Here is a 20,745-nt window from a genome sequence, read left to right as displayed (position 1 = left end):
ATCAATACCCTCCCATATAATTTACCAGGAATACTCAACAAACTTATACCTCTGTAATTTGAGCACTCACTCTTATCCCCTTTGCCTTTGTACAATGGCACTATGCACGCATTCCGCCAATCCTCAGGCACCTCACCATGAGTCATACATACATTAAATAACCTTACCAACCAGTCAACAATACAGTCACCTCCTTTTTTAATAAATTCCACTGCAATACCATCCAAACCTGCTGCCTTGCCGGCTTTCATCTTCCGCAAAGCTTTCACTACCTCTTCTCTGTTTACCAAATCATTTTCCCTAACCCTCTCACTTTGCACACCACCTCGACCAAAACACCCTATATCTGCCACTCTATCATCAAACACATTCAACAAACCTTCAAAATACTCACTCCATCTCCTTCTCACTTCGCCACTACTTGTTATCACCTCCCCATTTGCGCCCTTCACTGAAGTTCCCATTTGCTCCCTTGTCTTACGCACTTTATTTACCTCCTTCCAGAAAATCTTTTTATTCTCCCTAAAATTTAATGATACTCTCTCACCCCAACTCTCATTTGCCCTTTTTTTCACCTCTTGCACCTTTCTCTTGACCTCCTGTCTCTTTCTTTTATACATCTCCCACTCAATTGCATTTTTTCCCTGCAAAAATCGTCCAAATGCCTCTCTCTTCTCTTTCACTAATACTCTTACTTCTTCATCCCACCACTCACTACCCTTTCTAATCAACCCACCTCCCACTCTTCTCATGCCACAAGCATCTTTTGCGCAATCCATCACTGATTCCCTAAATACATCCCATTCCTCCCCCACTCCCCTTACTTCCATTGTTCTCACCTTTTTCCATTCTGTACTCAGTCTCTCCTGGTACTTCCTCACACAGGTCTCCTTCCCAAGCTCACTTACTCTCACCACCCTCTTCACCCCAACATTCACTCTTCTTTTCTGAAAACCCATACAAATCTTCACCTTAGCCTCCACAAGATAATGATCAGACATCCCTCCAGTTGCACCTCTCAGCACATTAACATCCAAAAGTCTCTCTTTCGCACGCCTGTCAATTAACACGTAATCCAGTAACGCTCTCTGGCCATCTCTCCTACTTACATAAGTATACTTATGTATATCTCGCTTTTTAAACCAGTTATTCCCAATCATCAGTCCTTTTTCAGCACATAAATCTACAAACTCTTCACCATTTCCATTTACAACACTGAACACCCCATGTATACCAATTATTCCCTCAACTGCCACATTACTCACCTTTGCATTCAAATCACCCATCACTATAACCCGGTCTCGTGCATCAAAACCACTAACACACTCATTCAGCTGCTCCCAAAACACTTGCCTCTCATGATCTTTCTTCTCATGCCCGGGTGCATATGCACCAATAATCACCCACCTCTCTCCATCAACTTTCAGTTTTACCCATATTAATCGAGAATTTACTTTCTTACATTCTATCACATACTCCCACAACTCCTGTTTCAGGAGTATTGCTACTCCTTCCCTTGCTCTTCTCCTCTCACTAACCCCTGACTTTACTCCCCAGACATTCCCAAACCACTCTTCCCCTTTACCCTTGAGCTTCGTTTCACTCAGAGCCAAAACATCCAGGTTCCTTTCCTCAAACATACTACCTATCTCTCCTTTTTTCACATCTTGGTTACATCCACACACATTTAGGCACCCCACTCTGAGCCTTCGAGGAGGATGAGCACTCCTCGCGTGACTCCTTCTTCTGTTTCCCATTTTAGAAAGTTAATACAAGGAGGGGAGGATTTCTGGCCCCCCGCTCCCGTCCCCTCTAGTCGCTTTCTACGACACGCGAGGAATACGTGGGAAGTATTCTTTCACCCCTATCCCCAGGGATAATATACATATATATATACATATACACATACACACACATACACATACATACGCACATATACACACACACACACATACATATATATACATATGAAAAATGTAAGAAACAATTTAGAAAACTGAAACTTCTAGCTTGAAATGAATGAAAAAATGAATGTCACATAATGGTTCAACCTCTGGCTATGGAAAAAGGAAATGTATAATTTATTTACACAAACGTCAATAGCAGTTCTCATCAATTTAACCACTGTATCAATAAGCTTCAATGTCTAAGCTACATTTTTCTCCAATTTCACTATTTTCTTGTCAAAACACCATGTATGAAAACTATCACTCCAGTAACACAACTATAAACATTTACTTCCCCTTTAAAAAAAGTTCTGGGGAAGTCTGTCTCGATACACTGCGGGAAACTCTACCACCTGGCGAGGTTTGTGTTGCAATGGTTCCCGATTCACAAACGTAGTAGCATCACTGGTGGGCCAAGGTAGTTCCGTTTGCGAAGAGGCGCTTTATATGATGTCTTGACACACGATGATCTTAACGAGGTGATGATAGAGGTCCAGTGGAAGTGTTGTTCAGCGATGGGCAATTTCCTTGCCATGCTGTTTGAAGCCTCTGTATATAATATATATATATATATATATATATATATATATATATATATATATATATATATATATATATATATATATATATATATTTTTTTTTTTTTATACTTTGTCGCTGTCTCCCGCGTTTGCGAGGTAGCGCAAGGAAACAGACGAAAGAAATGCCCCCCCCCCCCATACACATGTATATACATACGTCCACACACGCAAATATACATACCTACACAGCTTTCCATGGTTTTCCCCAGACGCTTCACATGCCTTGATTCAATCCACTGACAGCACGTCAACCCCGGTATACCACATCGCTCCAATTCACTCTATTCCTTGCCCTCCTTTCACCCTCCTGCATGTTCAGGCCCCGATCACACAAAATCTTTTTCACTCCATCTTTCCACCTCCAATTTGGTCTCCCTCTTCTCCTCGTTCCCTCCACCTCCAACACATATATCCTTTTGGTCAATCTTTCCTCACTCATTCTCTCCATGTGCCCAAACCACTTCAAAATACCCTCTTCTGCTCTCTCAACCACGCTCTTTTTATTTCCACACATCTCTCTTACCCTTACGTTACTCACTCGATCAAACCACCTCACACCACACATTGTCCTCAAACATCTCATTTCCAGCACATCCATCCTCCTGCGCACAACTCTATCCATAGCCCACGCCTCGCAACCATACAACATTGTTGGAACCACTATTCCTTCAAACATACCCATTTTTGCTTTCCGAGATAATGTTCTCGACTTCCACACATTCTTCAAGGCCCCCAGAATTTTCGCCCCCTCCCCCACCCTATGATCCACTTCCGCTTCCATGGTTCCATCCGCTGCCAGATCCACTCCCAGATATCTAAAACACTTCACTTCCTCCAGTTTTTCTCCATTCAAACTCACCTCCCAATTGACTTGACCCTCAACCCTATTGTACCTAATAACCTTGCTCTTATTCACATTTACTCTTAACTTTCTTCTTCCACACACTTTACCAAACTCAGTCACCAGCTTCTGCAGTTTCTCACATGAATCAGCCACCAGCGCTGTATCATCAGCGAACAACAACTGACTCACTTCCCAAGCTCTCTCATCCCCAACAGACTTCATACTTGCCCCTCTTTCCAAAACTCTTGCATTTACCTCCCTAACAACCCCATCCATAAACAAATTAAACAACCATGGAGACATCACACACCCCTGCCGCAAACCTACATTCACTGAGAACCAATCACTTTCCTCTCTTCCTACACGTACACATGCCTTACATCCTCGATAAAAACTTTTCACTGCTTCTAACAACTTTCCTCCCACACCATATATTCTTAATACCTTCCACAGAGCATCTCTATCAACTCTATCATATGCCTTCTCCAGATCCATAAATGCTACATACAAATCCATTTGCTTTTCTAAGTATTTCTCACATACATTCTTCAAAGCAAACACCTGATCCACACATCCTCTACCACTTCTGAAACCACACTGCTCTTCCCCAATCTGATGCTCTGTACATGCCTTCACCCTCTCAATCAATACCCTCCCATATAATTTACCAGGAATACTCAACAAACTTATACCTCTGTAATTTGAGCACTCACTCTTATCCCCTTTGCCTTTGTACAATGGCACTATGCACGCATTCCGCCAATCCTCAGGCACCTCACCATGAGTCATACATACATTAAATAACCTTACCAACCAGTCAACAATACAGTCACCCCCTTTTTTAATAAATTCCACTGCAATACCATCCAAACCTGCTGCCTTGCCGGCTTTCATCTTCCGCAAAGCTTTCACTACCTCTTCTCTGTTTACCAAATCATTTTCCCTAACCCTCTCACTTTGCACACCACCTCGACCAAAACACCCTATATCTGCCACTCTATCATCAAACACATTCAACGAACCTTCAAAATACTCACTCCATCTCCTTCTCACATCACCACTACTTGTTATCACCTCCCCATTTGCGCCCTTCACTGAAGTTCCCATTTGCTCCCTTGTCTTACGCACTTTATTTACCTCCTTCCAGAACATCTTTTTATTCTCCCTAAAATTTAATGATACTCTCTCACCCCAACTCTCATTTGCCCTTTTTTTCACCTCTTGCACCTTTCTCTTGACCTCCTGTCTCTTTCTTTTATACATCTCCCACTCAATTGCATTTTTTCCCTGCAAAAATCGTCCAAATGCCTCTCTCTTCTCTTTCACTAATACTCTTACTTCTTCATCCCACCACTCACTACCCTTTCTAATCAACCCACCTCCCACTCTTCTCATGCCACAAGCATCTTTTGCGCAATCCATCACTGATTCCCTAAATACATCCCATATATATATTGGAAAGGCTCACAATTTTGCGCGTGATCAAGATACTCCTATGAGTCCACGGGGAAAATGAAACACGAAAAGTTCCCAAGTGCACTTTCGTGTAATAATCACATCATTAGTGGAGACACAAGAGAGAAATATAACAGTCAGTTGATATACATCGAAGAGACGAAGCCAGGACGCCATTTGGTAAACATGTGATTGTCCAAAACATACAACTTGTCCCTCAACCCTATTGAACCTAACAACCTTGCTCTTATTGACATTTACTCTCCACTTTCTTCTTTCACACACTTTACCAAACTCAGTCACCATCTTCTGCAGTTTCTCACCTGCAACCACCAGCGCTGTATCATCAGCGAACAACAACTGACTCACTTCCCAAGCCCTCTGATCCACAACTGATTGTATACTTGCCCCTCTCTCCAAAACTCTTGCATTCACCTCCCTAATCACCCTTCCATAAACAAATTAAACAGCCATGGAGACATCACGCACCCCTGCCGCAAACCGACATTCACTGAGAACCAATCACTTTCCTCTCTTCCTCCTCGTACACATGCCTTACATCCTTGATAAAAAAAATTTTCTTCGAGCAACTTATCTCCCACACCATATACTCATATACCTTCCACAAAGCATCTCAATCCACTCTATCATATGCTTTCTTCAGATCCATTAATGCTACATACAAATCCATCTGTTTTTCTGAGTATTTCTCACATACATTCTTCAAAGCAAACACCTGATATACACATCTTCTACCACTTCTGAAACCACACTGCTCTTTCCCAATCTGATGCTCTGTATATGCCTTTACCCTCTCAGTCAATACCTTCCCATATAATTTCCCAGGAATACTCAACGAACTTGTACCTCTGTAATTTGAACACTCACTCTTATCCCCTTTGCCTTTATACAGTGGCACTATGCATGCATTCCCCCAGTCCTCAGTTACCTCACCATGAACCATGCATACATTGAATATCCTTACCGACCAGTCAACAACACAGTCACCCCTTTCTTTAAAAAATTCGACTGCAGTACCATGTAAACCCGCCGCCTTGCCGGCTTTCATCTTCCGCAAAGTTTTCACTACCTCTTCTCTGTTTACCAAACCATTCTCCCTCACGCTCTCGCTTCGCACACCACCTCGACCAAAGCACCCTATATCTGCCACTCTATCATCAAACACATTCAACAAATCTTCAGAAAACTCACTCAATCTCCTCACTTCACCACCACTTGTTATTACCTCCCCATTATCCCCCTTCACCGATGTTCCCATTTGTTCTCTTGTCTTACGCACTTTATTTACCTCCTTCCAAAACATCTTTTTATCATCCCCAAAATTTAATGATACTCTCTCACTCCAACTCTCTATTGCTCTCTTTTTCACCTCTTGCACCTTTCTCTTGACCTCCTGCCTCTTTCTTTTATACATCTCCCACTCATTCGCACTACGTCCCTGCAAAAATCGTCCAAACGCCTCTCTCTTCTCTTTCACTAACAATCTTACTTGTTCATCCCACCACTCACTCCCCTTTCTAATCTGCCCACCTCCCACCTTTCTCATGCCACAAGCACCTTTTGCGCGAGCCATCACTGCTTCCCTAAATACATCCCATTCCTTCCCCACTCCCCTTACGTCATTTGCTCTCACCTTTTTCCATTCGACACTCAATCTCTTTTGGTAGTTCCCCACACAAGTCTCCTGTCCAAGCTCACTTACTTTCACCATTCTCTTCACCCCAACATTCTCTTTTCTATTCTGAAAACCTCAACAAATCTTCACCTTCGCCTCCACTAGGTAATGATCAGACATCCCTCCAGTTGCCCCTTTCAGCACATTAACATCCAAACGTCTCTCTTTCACGCGCCTATCAATTAACATGTAATCCAATAATGCTCTCTGGCCATCTCTCTTACTGAGCTTTGTTTCACTCAGAGCCAAAACATCCAGGTTCCTTTCCTCAAATATAATAACTATCTCTCCTTTTTTCTCATCCTGGTTACATACACACACATTTAGGCCGATGAACCAGACAGATGTATATGTCAGATCGGATTTTAACCTTGAGCAGGGCGTCTGGCTACCTCGGCTACACGAAGGTTAAGAGACACACATCAAACTTCTGTTTTTTTTACGTGTGTCCCAACCTCATCTGGGTGGGGGTAGCATGGACTTTAATCTTATCCGGCTGCGTTGGTCGACATATATAGGCCGATGGACCTGGCAAATGTATGTATCAGTCATTATGATAATATATCATTTTCTCGAACATAATTACCCTGGCTGCCAGCAGTCTCTCTCCTGCCAAGTAAATAGATGAATTATTGACAACTGTATAAGGCGTTAGTTGTAGTGCGTCTGGCAACTTCCTTGCCTCGTGTAGACTGGGGACGGACGGACAGATGGGAGCGCCTTTATGCATTATAGATAAACAACAATGCTTTAAAGGTGAAAGCAACTAGGCAACGAGGATACAGAATAATTAGATAATTTTGTAATACCTGGCAACATACTAACAAGATATTGGATGAAACTGGATGTATCCCTCAAAAGAAAACTGTAATGTTTAAGTAAAACAGTGCCAGGAGAACTAAGACACATACATAGTGACTACAGAAACATTCAGAAGGAGGTTACGGTACTGTTGACATTACCAGATGAGCTTCGAAAAGATAACTACGCCCTAGGAGTAGCCGTCGAGAGAAATAGCATCATCCAAAAAGTAAGATAAGTTGCGAAGGCTACATCATGTACGTGTAGTAATCTCGTAGTGAATAGGAGGTATCAGGGAGGTATTGCCGTTACTGCCCGCCTGAGTATCGGGAGAGTAGTCATGGCTGCGCAGTAACTTGTACAGCTCATTCTTCGTAGCCCTAGATTTTCCTGCGGTGAGCGCTGCGCTCTAACCCTGCTGTTTGGCAAAATTTTGTCGTAGGTTATTATGTCCCCTTAGCAACTTGGGATCTTCCTTGAACAGTCATTTACCATCTTCCTGCTGTACACCCACACCTTTAGTAGTGGTGGTGCGTCTGCCTACCTCCCCACATCATTGTTCGTGATCATGTCATTAAAAGTGGCGGTGGTATGTATGAACCCGACTATACGTACGACCCTTGAACATGACGTTACGATCCTTAAACCTGTCGGAACGATCCTTGAGGACGATGGTAAGACCCTTGAAGACGATGGTTCTACCTTTTAGTACGACGGTATGACCCCTGAGTATAATGGCTTGCCCTTTGACCTGACCCATCAGCAGCAGAGTGTGTTGGGCCGCCAGGAAAAATAATCACCAAGTGTTTACATTTCCCTTGTGTTGACAGTGTCCTCGTCGGCAGGGGTTGCCAGGTCGACCGACTTTGTCTATATTTAGTTTATTTTCCCGGCAATTTCCTTCCACCTGCGTGAACACAGAACCTGCTGTGTAGAGGGATTACAGAGTTTTGTCGGCGAGGATGTAGAGGGAGGCAGTACCTCTTTTGTCTGGCTCCAGCAACTATAGCAAGGGGTTGTAATACTTTCATCCTCCTTTTATGTCTTTTTTATATTTTTATTGTTCTCCGCTGGAGATTTCTTATTACAATTTGAAATTCCCTGAAAAGCAAAGATTTAGTGTCTGCGATTGAGGGTGCAAAGGAAAATAATAGATTTATGGTTTTGACATCGGTCGAGTTCAACTTTCGCGTGAGAAGTTGCTATATATAATTTCACTTTGCATATTGCCGTCTGTTAAATAGCTTAATGTGGTGATGACTAGCAAGGTGACACCAAACCACCTTAGTGATTGGTCATATTGAGTAGTAGTGGTGCTATGTCCACGATGGGTGTGGTGGTTGGCCACGATGGTGGTGGTATGGCCACCGTAGTGGTTTTATGGCCACGGTGGTGTGATCACCGTGGTAATGAAGTAGCCAGTGTGTTGTAGTCACGATGGTAGTGGTGTGACCAGAATGATGGTGGTGTTGCTACGGCCAAGGTGGTTATGGCGTGACCACTGTGATGGTGAATTGGCCATGGTAGTGTCAGTGTAGTCACGGGAGTGGTAGTAGTATGGCCATGGTTATGTTGATGTGGCCTTGGTGATTGGTGATGATGGCATAACCTCTGTGATAGTGGTGGTGTGACCACCATGGTGGTGGTGATGGTGTGGCGTAGCCATGATAGTGCATTTGTATAAAGCTGTAGTAATATAATAAAAGACCGTAAATTAAGATGTAACGTGTTGTCTCTCTCTCTCTTGTAGGGATTCACTCCAGCATCATTGTGCCGCCATCATGGATCGTCAAATTACCCCGGCGCGGTTCCTTCAAGTCCTCTCTCCGGAAGTCTCCCAAGAAACGTGCCTCCACCAAGAGAAAAAACCGTGACAAGGTAGGCAGGTGAACCTCTTGACCGTCTATCAGTAAGCAAGCTTTTCTTGCAATCTTTTTTTTCTCGTAAGTTCATGTTCAGTGTGCCGGTAAAAAAAAAAAAAAAATCCCATCCGCTGTCATCTCGGAAGAATTCTATGGTTGCAGCTCATGTTTCTTGTGCTCATCTTTATTACCCTATCATCATCTTACGCTAGGTCATTTTCAGTGTCTTTCGATTACTTTCCCGAACCTGCCGAACATCGAATATGGATGTCACTGGGTAATATCACAGGTGCGGCTGTAAGAACGGAAACGTATTTTTCTGGGGATCATTAGGTCAGGTTGGGTCAACCACTGGGACCTGCCACCAAGCTAGGGCGTCTGCAGTACGATAACGCTTTGTGGGGCGACAGTGGGTCATGACATATCTTTTATTGTTCATTGAGTTGTCTGATCTTGCGAACTGAGTCACACCCAATACTATACATATCTGCTTTTGTTTTAGTTATAATTCTGGTAAGATCCACCAGATCCTTCAGCAGGAAGAATAGACAGCCGTGAGATCATGTGCTCTTCACCACAAGTAGAAGTCCATATACAGGCCACAAGAAAAGCGATTTTGAAAAATAGTGTTAGCAGTGCAGCTCCAAGAATGGGAACGGCCTCATTTGCTTACATTTACTCCATATCTGTCATGTACATGTGTTGCGCCGAAACCAGAGCACCCTATCCATACCAATCCACAGCCTAGCCCCGCAAAGCTTTCTGTGATTTCTCCTGACTGCTTTACATCCTTGGATCGGCCCAATGAGGGCATGTCTTTCCCTGTGTACCACTTGGTTCCGATTCGTTCCGTCCCATGCCCACCTCACACCCTCCTGAATGTTCAGGCCTTGATAACTCTCGGCGCCTTTCACTACGTCCTTCCATCTCGGCCTTGGTACCCCCCTCCCTCCTCCTCTTCTGACACGTATTTCCTCTTAATCACTTTCTCATCACTCATCCTCTCCATATGTCCAAGCCATTTCAGCTGATTCACCTCAACTTGCTCAACCATACAGTACCTTACCTCTTGCTTACCTCTTGCTTCTTACAGGTATGGGTCACATGTACAGTGAGTGTTTGTAGTCTTAGAAGTATCCCTAATACCTTCAGACGTTAAGGATTTTTGGGTTGGTGGATGTAGCTTAACATTGACGATCTTAATAACCCTGGTAGATGATAGGCCTCAACCCCCCCCCCCCCCCCCTCCCCCCCCCCCCAAAAAAAAAAAAAATCTGTCATTTCTTACTTTATTAACCCTCGTCGCATGACATACTGTCAAGAATTTCATTTCCAACACATCCATCCTCTACATTTTCACTTACCTATGAAAAAGACAAGAGGGTAAAAAGGCAGCCGTTCAGTGCGACTGAGAGATGGATGATTTGGTTAATGACAGTGGGAAGCGGTGTGGCTTGGTCAAGAAGACGGTAACAATCAGTATTTATGTACATCACGCCTGACTGTCTTCCAGTCGCTCTAGAAGACCAACAGTTTAGCCGCTTTTGGGGTATGCTTATTTACTTTCGTATTTGTGACGGGACCGTGAAATGGATACTGAAACACCTGTAAAACAACAATGCTTTATTCATATAGACGGGATGGTATAGATATGGGACGAGGTGCTACTACTTGTGCAGAAATAGAAAAAGTGATGAGGAAAGGCGAGGCAGGAGTCCCTGAGCGCTGGTGTAGACATAAGTGATGTAATAAGGCAAGAGTCCCATACTGGATGTGAGTCTTTATATGTTTTCGTGGTGCAGTTAGAAAAGAGAGGAGGCACTGCCGAGGCCTGAGCTTGAGGAAAAAAGTGGTAGCCTAAGTTTTATATTTTGTGTGCGGGAGATATCGTTGCTGACTTCTCGTGCCTGTGCTGCTGCTGGAAGTGGGTTATGGCAAGGTCCCGTGGAACACCAACAGAGGAGGAAAATGCTGGTCTCAATGGATTTCCTACCAAAGGAGGCTGCACTTAACGAGGCCAACATGGAGCTCCTGCCAGGGGGTGGTAAACATATCAGGTGCAGGTATGCGCGCGCGATGGAGTCAAACCAGTCATCCAGGTTAACTGACTGCAGTTAAGCCAGTCTGAAGAAAAGAGAGAGGGAGAGAAACACCTTCAAAAAATTATCATAAATATATATCTATCTATCCATATATATATATATATATATATATATATATATATATATATATATATATATAGAGAGAGAGAGAGAGAGAGAGAGAGAGAGAGACGTTTGGACGATTTTTGCAGGTAAGTAGTGCAATGACTGGGAGATGTATAAAAGAAAGCGGCAGGATGTCAAGAGAAAGGTGCAAGAAGTGAAAAAGAGGGCAAATGAGAGTTGGGGTGGTAGAATATTAAATTTTAGGAAGAATAAAAAGATGTTTTGGAAGGAGGTAAATGAAGTGCATAAGACAAGAGAACAAATGGGAACACCGGTGAAGGGGGGTAAATGGGGAGGTGATAACAAGTAGTGATGAAGTGAGAAGATGGAATGACTATTTGAAGGTTTGTTGAATGTGTTTGATGATAGAGTGGCAGAATAGGATGTTTTGTTAGGGGTGGTGTGCGAAGTGAGAAGGTCAGGGAGAATTGTTTGGTGAACAGAGAAGAGGTAGTGAAAGCTTTGAGGAAGATTAAAGCCGGCATGGCGGGTTTGGATGGTATTGCAGTGGAATTTATCAAAAAAGGGTGTGTTGTTGATTGGTTGGTAAGGATATTCAGTGTATTTATGGATCATAGTGAAGTGCCTGAGGATTGGCGGAATGCATGCATAGTGCCATTGTACAAAGGCAGTGGGGTTAAAAGTGTGTGTTCAAATTACAAGGACAAATGTTTGTTGAGTATTCCCGGAAAATTATGTGGGAGGGTATTGATTGAGAGAGTGAAGGCATGTACAGACCATCAGATTGGGGAAGAGCAGTGTGGTTTCAAAAGTGGTAGAGGATGTGTGGATCAGGTGTTTGCTTTGAAGAATGTGTGTGAGAAATACTCAGAGAAACAGAAGGATTATGTGTAGCATGTATGGATCTCGAGAAGACCTGTGATAAGGTGGATAGAGATGCTTTGTGGAAGGTTTTAAGAGTATATGGTGTGGGAGGTAAGTTGCTAAAAGCAGTGAAAAGTTTTTATCGAGGATGTAAGGCATGTGTACGAGTAGGAAGAGAGGAGAGTGATTGGTTCCCAGTGAATGTCGGTTTGCGGCAGGGGTGCGTGATGTCTCCATGGTTGCTTAGTTTGTTTATGGATGGGGTTGTTAAGGAGGTGAATGCAAGAGTTTTGGAGAGAGGGGCAAGTATGCAGCGTGTTGTGGATGAGAGGGCATGGGAAGTGAGTCAGTTGTTGTTCGCTTATTATACAGCGCTGGTGGCTAATTTGGTTGAGAAACTGCAGAAGCTGGTGACTGAGTTTGGTAAAGTGTGTGAAAGAAGAAAGCTGAGAGTAAATGTGAATAAGAGCAAGGTTATTAGGTACAGTAGGGTTGAGGGACAAGTCATTTGGGAGGTAAGTTTGAATGGAGAAAAACTGGAGGAAGTGAAGTGTTTTAGATATCTGAGAGTGCATTTAGCAGCGGATGGAACCATGGAAACAGACGTGAGTCACAGGTTGGGGAAGGGGCAAAGGTTCTGGGAACGTTGAAGAATGTGTGGAAGGCTAGAACATTATCTCGGAAAGCAAAACTGGGCATGTTTGAAGGAATAATGGTTTAAACAATGTTATATGGTTGCGAGGCGTGGGCGATAGATAGGGTTGTGCGAAGGAGGGTGGATGTGTTGGAAATGAAATGTTTGAGGACAATATGTGGTGTGAGGTGGTTTGATCGAGTAAGTAATGAAAGGGTAAGAGAGATGTGTGGTAATAAAAAGAGTGTGATTGAGAGAGCAGAAGAGGGTGTATTGAAATGGTTTGGTCACATGGCGAGAATGAGTGGGGAAGGATTGACAGAGGATATATGTGTCAGAGGTGGAGGGAACGAGGAGATAGTGGGAGACCAAATTGAAGGTGGAAGGATGGAGTAAAAGAGATTTTGAGCGATCGGGACCTAAACATGCAGGAGGGTGAAAGGCGTGCAAGGAATAGAGTGAATTGGAACGATGTGGTATACCGGGATCGATGTGCTGTCAGTGGATTGAACCAGGTCATGTGAAGTGTCTTGGGTAAACCATGGAAAGTTTTGTGGGGCCTGGATGTGGAAGGGGAGCTGTGGTTCCGGTGCTTTACACATGACAGCTAGAGTGTGAATGAATGTAGCCTTTATTGTCCTTTCCTAGCGCTACCTTGCGCGCGTGCGGGGGGAGGGGGGCGCAATTTTATGTGTAGCGGGGTGGCGACGGGAATGGATGAAGGCAATAAGAGAATCTGAAACAAGACGAAGGTCTGCCTTGTTGAGAAGCTGAAGCAAGAGGAAGTTTTGCATGGTTGAGAAATTGAAACAAGAGAAAATTATGCCTGGTTAAGAAGCTGAAACAAGAGAAAATTATGCCTGGTTGAGAAGCTGAAACAAGAGGACGTACTGCCTGGTTGAGAAGTTGAAACATGGAGAAGTTCTGCCTGTTTGAGAGGCTGAAACGAGGAAGTTCTGCCTGGTTGAGAAGCTGAAACAAGAGTACGCTCTGCCTGGTTGAGAAGCAGAAACAAGAGGACGCTCTGCCTGGTTGAGTAGCTGAACAAGAGGAAGCTCTGCCTGGTTGAGAAGCTGAAACAAAAGAACGTTCTGTCCGGTTGAGAATCTGAAACAAGAGGAAGTTCTGCGTAGTTGAGAAGCTGAAACAAGAGGACGATCTGCCTGGTTGAGAAGCTGAAACAAGAGGAAATTCTGCCTGGTTGAGAAGCTGAAACAAGAAGTCTGCTTAGTTGAAAAGCTGAAACAAGAGGAAGTTCTGCCTAGTTGAGAAACTTAAACAAGAAGTTCTGCTTGGTTGAGAAGCTGAAACTAGAGGACGTTCTGCCTGGTTGAAAGCTGAAACAAGAGGAAGTTCTGCCTAGTTAAGAAGCTGAAACGAGAACGTTCTGCCTGGTTGAGAAGCTGAAACAAGAGAACGTTCTGCCTCGTTGAGAAGCTGAAACAAGGAGAAGCTCTGCCTGGTTGAGAAGCTGAAACAAAGGGAAGTTCTGCCTGTTTGAGAATCTGAAACAAGAGGAAGTTCTGTCGGGTTGAGAATCTGAAACAAGAGGAAGTTCTTCCTAGATGAGAAGCTGAAACGAGAACGTTCTGCCAGGCTAAGAAGTTGTAACAAGGAGAAGTCCTGCCTGGTAGTGAAGCTGAAACAAAGGGAAGTCCTCCCTGTGTGAGAAGTTGAAACAAGAAGTTCTGCCTGATTGAGAAGCTGAAACAAGGGGAAGTTCTGCCTTGTTGAGAAGCTGAAACAAGGAGAAGTTCTGCCTTATTGAGAAGTTGAAGCAAGTGGACGTTCTGCCTGGTTGAGAAGCTGAAACAAGAGGAAGTTCTTCCTGATTGAGAAGCTGAAGCAAGGAGAAGTTCTACCTAGTTGAGAAACTGAAGCAGGGAGACGTTCTACCTGGTTAAGAAGCTGAAACAATAAGTTCTGCCTGTTTGAGAAGCTGGAACAAGAGGAGGTTCTGCTTGGTTATGAAGCTGAAACAAGGGGAAGTTTTGCCTCGTTGAGAAGCTGAAACAAGGACAAGTTCTGCCTAGTTGAGAAAATGAAACAAGGGGAAGTTCTGCCTGACTGAGGATCTGAAACAAGAACAAGATCTGCCTAGTTGAGAAGCTGAAACAAGAGGACTTTCTGCCTAGTTGAGAAGCTGAAACAAGGAGAAGATCTGCTTGGTTGAGAAGCTGAAACAAAGGAAAGTTCTGCTTGGTTGAGAAGCTGAAACAAAAGGACTTTCTGCCTGGTTGATAAGCTGAAACAAGAGGGCGTTCTGCCTGGTTGAGAAGCTGAAACAAGGGGATGTTCTGCCTGCTTAAAGCTGAAAGCAGATGAAGTTCTGCCGAGTTTAGAGGCTGAAGAAAGAGAAAGTTCTGCTTGGTTGAGAAGCTGAAAGAAGGGGAAGTTCTGCCTGGTTGAGAAGCTGAAACAAGAGGACGTTCTGCCTGGTTAAGAAGCTGAAACAAGAAGTTCTGCCTGGTTGAGAAGCTGAAACAAGAGAAAGTTCTGCTTAGTTGAGAAACTGAAGCAAGGGTAAGTTCTGCCTGGTTGAGAAGCTGAGACAAGGAGAAGTTCTGCCTGGTTGAGAAACTGAAACATGGGTAAGTCCTGCCTGGTTGAGAAGCTGAAACAAGAAGCTCTGCCTGGTTGAAAAGCTCAAAAAGAGAACGTTCTGCCTGGTTGGCAAGCTGAAACAAGAGGAAGTTCTGCCTGGTTGAAATACTGAAACAAGGGGATGTTCTGCCTATCTGAGAAGCAGAAACAAAGGGAAGTTTTGCCTGGTTGATAATCTGAAACAAGAGGAAGTTCTGCTTAGTTGAGAAGCTGAAACAAGAGAACGTTCTGCCTGGTTGAGAAGCTAAAACAAGGAGAAGTTGTGCCTGGTTGAGAAGCTGAGACAAGAAATTCTGCCTGGTTGAGAAACTGAGACATGGGGAAGTCTGCCTGGTTGAGAAGCTGAAACAAGATGCTCTGCCTGGTTGAGAGGCTGAAACAAGAGAACGTTCTGCCCGGTTAAGAAGCTGAAACAAGAGAACGTTTTGCCGGGTTGAGATGCTGAAACAAGGGGAAGTTCTTTATGGTTGAGAAGCTGAAACAAGGAAAAGTTCTGCCTAGTTGAGAAGCTGAAACAAGGGAAAGTTCAGCCTGGTTGAGAAGCTGAAACAATAGAACGTTCTTCCTGGTTGAGAAGCTGAAACAAGAGAACGTTCTACCTAGTTGAGAAGCTGAAACAAGAAGTTCTGCCTGTTTGAGAAGCTGAAGCAAATGAACTTCTGCCTATTCTTGAAGCTAAAACAAGAAGTTCTACCTGGTTGAGAAGCTGAAACTAATGAACTTCTACCTGTTCTTGAAGTTGAAACAAGAGGAGGTTCTGCTTGGTTGAGAAGTTGAAACAAGAAGTTCTGCTTGGTTGAGAAGTTGAAACAAGGAGAAGTTCTGCCTGGATGAAAAGCTGAAACAAAGGGATGTTCTGCCTGGATGAGAAGCTGAAACAAGGGGGAGTTCTGCCAGGTCGAGAAGCTGAAACATAAGGACTTTCTGCCTGGTTGAGAAGCTGGAGCAAGGGAAAATTCTGCCTGGTTGAAAGCTGAAACAAGAGGAAGTTCTGCCAAGATGAAAAGCTGAAGAAAGAGAACGTTCTGCTTGGTTGAGAAGCTGAAACATGGAGAGGTTCTGCCTGGTTGAGAAGCTGAAACAAGAGAACGTTCTGCCTGGTTGAGAAGCTGAAACAAATGGAAGTTATGCCTAGTTGAGAAGCTGAAACAAGAGTACGTTATGTCTTGTTGAGTAGCTGAAACAAGGAGTTCTGCTTGGTTGAGAAGGCGAAACAAAGGGAAGTTTTGCCTGGTTGAGAATCTGAAACAAGGATATTTACCTGGTTGAGAAGCTAAAACAAGAGGAAGCTCTGCCTAGTTGAGAATCTGAAACAAGAGTAAGTTCTGCCTGGTTGAGAAGCTGAAGCAAGAGTACGTTATGTCGTGTTGAGTAGCTGAAACAAGGAGTTCAGCTTGGTTGAGAAGGTGAAACGAAGGGAAGTTGTTCCTGGTTGAGAAGCTGAAACAGAAATTTCTGCCTGGTTGAGAAACTGAAACAAGGGGAAGTTCTGCCTGGTTAAGAAGCTGAAACAAGATGACTTTCTGCCTGGCTGAGAAGCTGAAACAAGGGGAAGTTCTGCCTGGTTGAGAAGTTGAAACAAGAGGAAGTTCTGCCTAGTTGAGAACCTGAAACAAGAGAACGTTCTGCCTGGTTGAGAAGCTGAAACAAGAAGTTTTGCCTGGTTGGGAAGCTGAAACAAGGGGAAGTTCTTCCTCGTTGAGATGCTGTAACAGGAGGAGTTCTGCCTATCTGAGAAGCAGAAACAAGGGGATGTTTTTCCTGGTTGAGAATCTGAAACAAGGATACTTGCCTGGTTGAGAAGCTGAAACAAAGGGAAGTTCTGCCTAGTTGAGAACTTGAAACAAGAGAACGTTCTGCCTGGTTGAGAAGCTGAAACAAGGAAAAGTTCTGCCTGGTTGAGAAGCTGAAACAAGGAGAAGTTCTACCTAGTTGAGAAGCTGAAACAAGAGGACTGTCTGCCTAGTTGAGAACCTGAAGCAAGAGAACTTTATACCTTGTTGAGAAGCTGAAACAAGAAGTTCTGCCTGGTTGAGAAGCTGAAACATGGGTAAGTTCTCCCTGGTTGAGAAGCTGAAACGAGAACGTTGTGCATGGTTGATAGGCTGAAACAAGAAGTTCAGTCTGGTTGAGAAGCTGAAACAAATGCAAGTTCTGCCTGGTTGAGAAGCTGAAACAACAGGACGTTCTGCCTGGTTGAGATACTGAAACAAGAAGTTCTGTCTGGTTGAGAAGCTGAAACAAAGGGAAGTTCTGCCTGGTTGAGAAGCTGAAACAAGAGGACGTTCTGCTTGGTTGAGAAGCTGAAACAAGAGGACGTTCTGCCTGGTTGAGATACTGAAACAAGAAGTTCTGTCTGGTTGAGAAGCTGAAACAAAGGGAAGTTCTGCCTGGTTGAGAAGCTGAAACAAGAGGACGTTCTGCTTGGTTGAGAAGCTGAAACAAGAAGTTCTGCCTGGGTTGAGAAGCTGAAACAAAAGGAAGTTCTGCCTGGTTTAGAAGCTGAAACAAAAGGAAGCTCTGCCTGGTTGAGAAGCTGAAAGAAGGTAAAGTTCTGCCGGGTTGAAAAGCTGAAACAAGAGGACTCTGCCTGGTTGAGAAGCTGAAACAAGAAGAAGCTCTACCTGGTTGAGAAGCTGAAACAAGAGGACTTTCTGCCTGGTTAAGAAGCTGAAACAAGGGGAAGTCCTGCCTGGTTGAGAAGCTGAAACAAGAGGACATTCTGCCTGGTTGAGAAGCTGAAACAAAAGTAAGGTCTGCCTGGTTGAGAAGCTGAAAGAAGGTGAAGTTCTGCCTGGTTGAAACAAGAAGCTGAAACAACAAGCTGAAACAAGAAGTTTTTCCTGGTGAGAAGATGAAGCAAGAGGAAGTTCTGCCTATTTGTGAAGCTGAAACAAGGAAGTTCTGCCTGGTTGAGAAGCTGAAACAAGAAATTCTTCTTGGATGAGAAGCTGAAACAAGAGGACTTTTTGCCTGGTTGAGAAGCTGAAACAAGGGAAAGTTCTCCCTGGTTGAGAAGCTGAAACAACAGAACGTTCTACATGGTTGATAGGCTGAAACAAGAAGTTCTGCCTGGTTGAGAAGCTGAAACAAGGGGAAATTCTCCCTTGTTGAGAAGCTGAAACAAGAGAACGTTCTGCATGGTTGATAGGCTGAAACTAGAAGTTCTTCCTGGTTGAGAAGCTGAAACAAGAGGACGTTCTGCCTGGTTGAGATACTGAAACAAGAAGTTCTGCCTGGTTGAGAAGCTGAAACAAAAGGAAGTTCTGCCTGGTTGAGAAGCTGAAACAAAAGGAAGTTCTGCCTGGTTGAGAAGCTGAAACAAGAAGTTCTGCCTGGTTGAGAAGCTGAAAGAAGGTGAAGTTCTGCCTGGTTGAAAAGCTGAAACAAGAGGACTCTGCCTGGTTGAGAAGCTGAAACAAAGTCAAGTTCTGCCTGCTTGAGAAGCTGAAACAAGAAGTTCTGTCTGGATGAGAAGCTGAAACAAGAAGTTTTGCCTAGTAAGAAGATGAAGCAAGAGGAAGTTCTGCCTATTTGTGAAGCTGAGACGAGGAAGTTCTGCCTGGTTGAGAAGCTGAAATAAAATTAAAAAATGATAAACCATGCCGCTTCAACATGGCAGGGGAGGTGACTTAAGGGCTAATGTTTGAGGACCAAAGAGAAGACCTTTGAGTAAAAGACTGTGACGAGGCTCAGGGGATTAGAAAATGTTCGGAAATTCTATATCAATATTTACTGCTGTTTATCTTTGTCAAGATTTTCAGTTTTATAAGAATCTGACACAAGAGTACTGTGCATACAAAAATTTCAATATGTATACTTGAATCTAACATCTTTATGCTCTTTTTCTCTCTAACGGCAGAATGACAAAGAATTCCGACCCTTCGCCATCAAACCCATCCCTAATGCTAACATCAAACCACTGATTGTATTCATCAACCCCAAGAGCGGCGGCAACCAGGGCGCCAAATTGATGCAGAAGTTCCAGTGGCTACTTAACCCCAGACAGGTCTTTGATCTCACCCAAGGAGGACCTAAGGCAGGGTACGTCTCGATGTATTGTTTTGAAAGAAAGATGAGGAGAAATGTGAGGACAGAACGAGGAGGGGAGGGATGTAGGGACAGGACACAGAGAGGGAACAAATGTGAGGACAGGAATCGAGGGAGGGGACAGAGTACGGGAAAGGGAACAGATGTAAGGACAGGATACAAAGGAGGGGAGAGATGACAGTAGGATACGGGAAGGTAACAGATGTGAAAAAAAGACATTGGGAAGGGGATAGATGTGAGGACAGGACATGGAGAGGGAACAGATGTGAGGACAGAATACTAGGGGTAGGGGGAGAGACAAGATAGAACATGGGAAAGGAGCAGCTTTGGGAACAGGGCACAGAAGGGAGAGATGAAGACATATAATGGGAAGAGGACATATGTGAGAACATGACAAGGGTGAGGGAGCTGATGAGGATGGAACATGGGAGATGGGAAAGATGTGGGGACTGGACACATATGAGGGAAGAGATGAGGATAGGTTACGGGAAGGGAACAGACCTGGGAGAGGGGATAAATGTGAGGACTGAACAGAGGGGAGGGGACAGATGTGAAAACAGAACATGGGAGAGGAAAAAATGAGGACAAGACCCAGGGAAGAGGATAGATATAAGGATAGAACATGGGTAGGGGATATATGTGAAAACAGAACACAGGAAAGGGATGGATGTAAGTACAGGACATAGGGGAGGAGATAGATGTGAGGACAGAGCATTGGCAAGGGGGCAGATGTGAGGACAGGACATTGCGAAGGGGCTAGATGTGAGGACATGACATGCAGAGGGAACAGATTTGAGGACGGAACACGGGGAAGGAAGAGTTGAGGTAAGAACACGGGAAAGGAGACAGTTGTGGAGACCGGTCACGAGAAAGGAACAGATGTGAGGACAGGACACGAGAGAGAGAGAGGATAGATATGAGGACATGTTACAGGAAGGGGGCAAGTGTGAAGAGAAGACACTAGAAGACGTAGATGTGAGGACAGAACACAGGGAGAGGAGAGATGAGGACAGGACCTAGGTAAGGGAACAGATATGAGAATAGAACACAAGGAGAGGACATTTGTGAGGGCAGGGCACGGGGACTGGATAGATGTAAGGACAGGACACGGGATGGGATACATGTGAAAACAGAACTTGGAAAAGGGACAGATGCAAGGGCAGGGCACAAGGAAGAGAAACATCAAGAAAGAACACAGAGAGGGGACAAATGTATGGACAAAGCAACAGAGAATGGGAGA

At 44.1% G+C, this 20,745-nt stretch overlaps 1 protein-coding gene across 1 annotated transcript in view; it reads left to right on the top strand.

Annotated features, from left to right (window-relative positions):
- rdgA (retinal degeneration A) overlaps window positions 1–20,745 on the top strand; it is a 243,246-nt gene that overhangs the window by 119,571 nt on the left and 102,930 nt on the right. Inside the window, exons 6-7 of the mRNA XM_071670254.1 lie at window positions 9,074–9,201; window positions 19,318–19,499. Coding sequence (XP_071526355.1) covers window positions 9,074–9,201; window positions 19,318–19,499 — 310 coding nt within the window. The remainder of the gene's footprint in view (window positions 1–9,073; window positions 9,202–19,317; window positions 19,500–20,745) is intronic.

This window comes from Panulirus ornatus, chromosome 15, assembly GCF_036320965.1.
Source record: "Panulirus ornatus isolate Po-2019 chromosome 15, ASM3632096v1, whole genome shotgun sequence".
Taxonomy (NCBI): Eukaryota; Metazoa; Arthropoda; class Malacostraca; order Decapoda; family Palinuridae; genus Panulirus; species Panulirus ornatus.
Note: the sequence above shows the minus strand (reverse complement) of the source record. Positions and strands in the feature narration are given on the sequence as shown.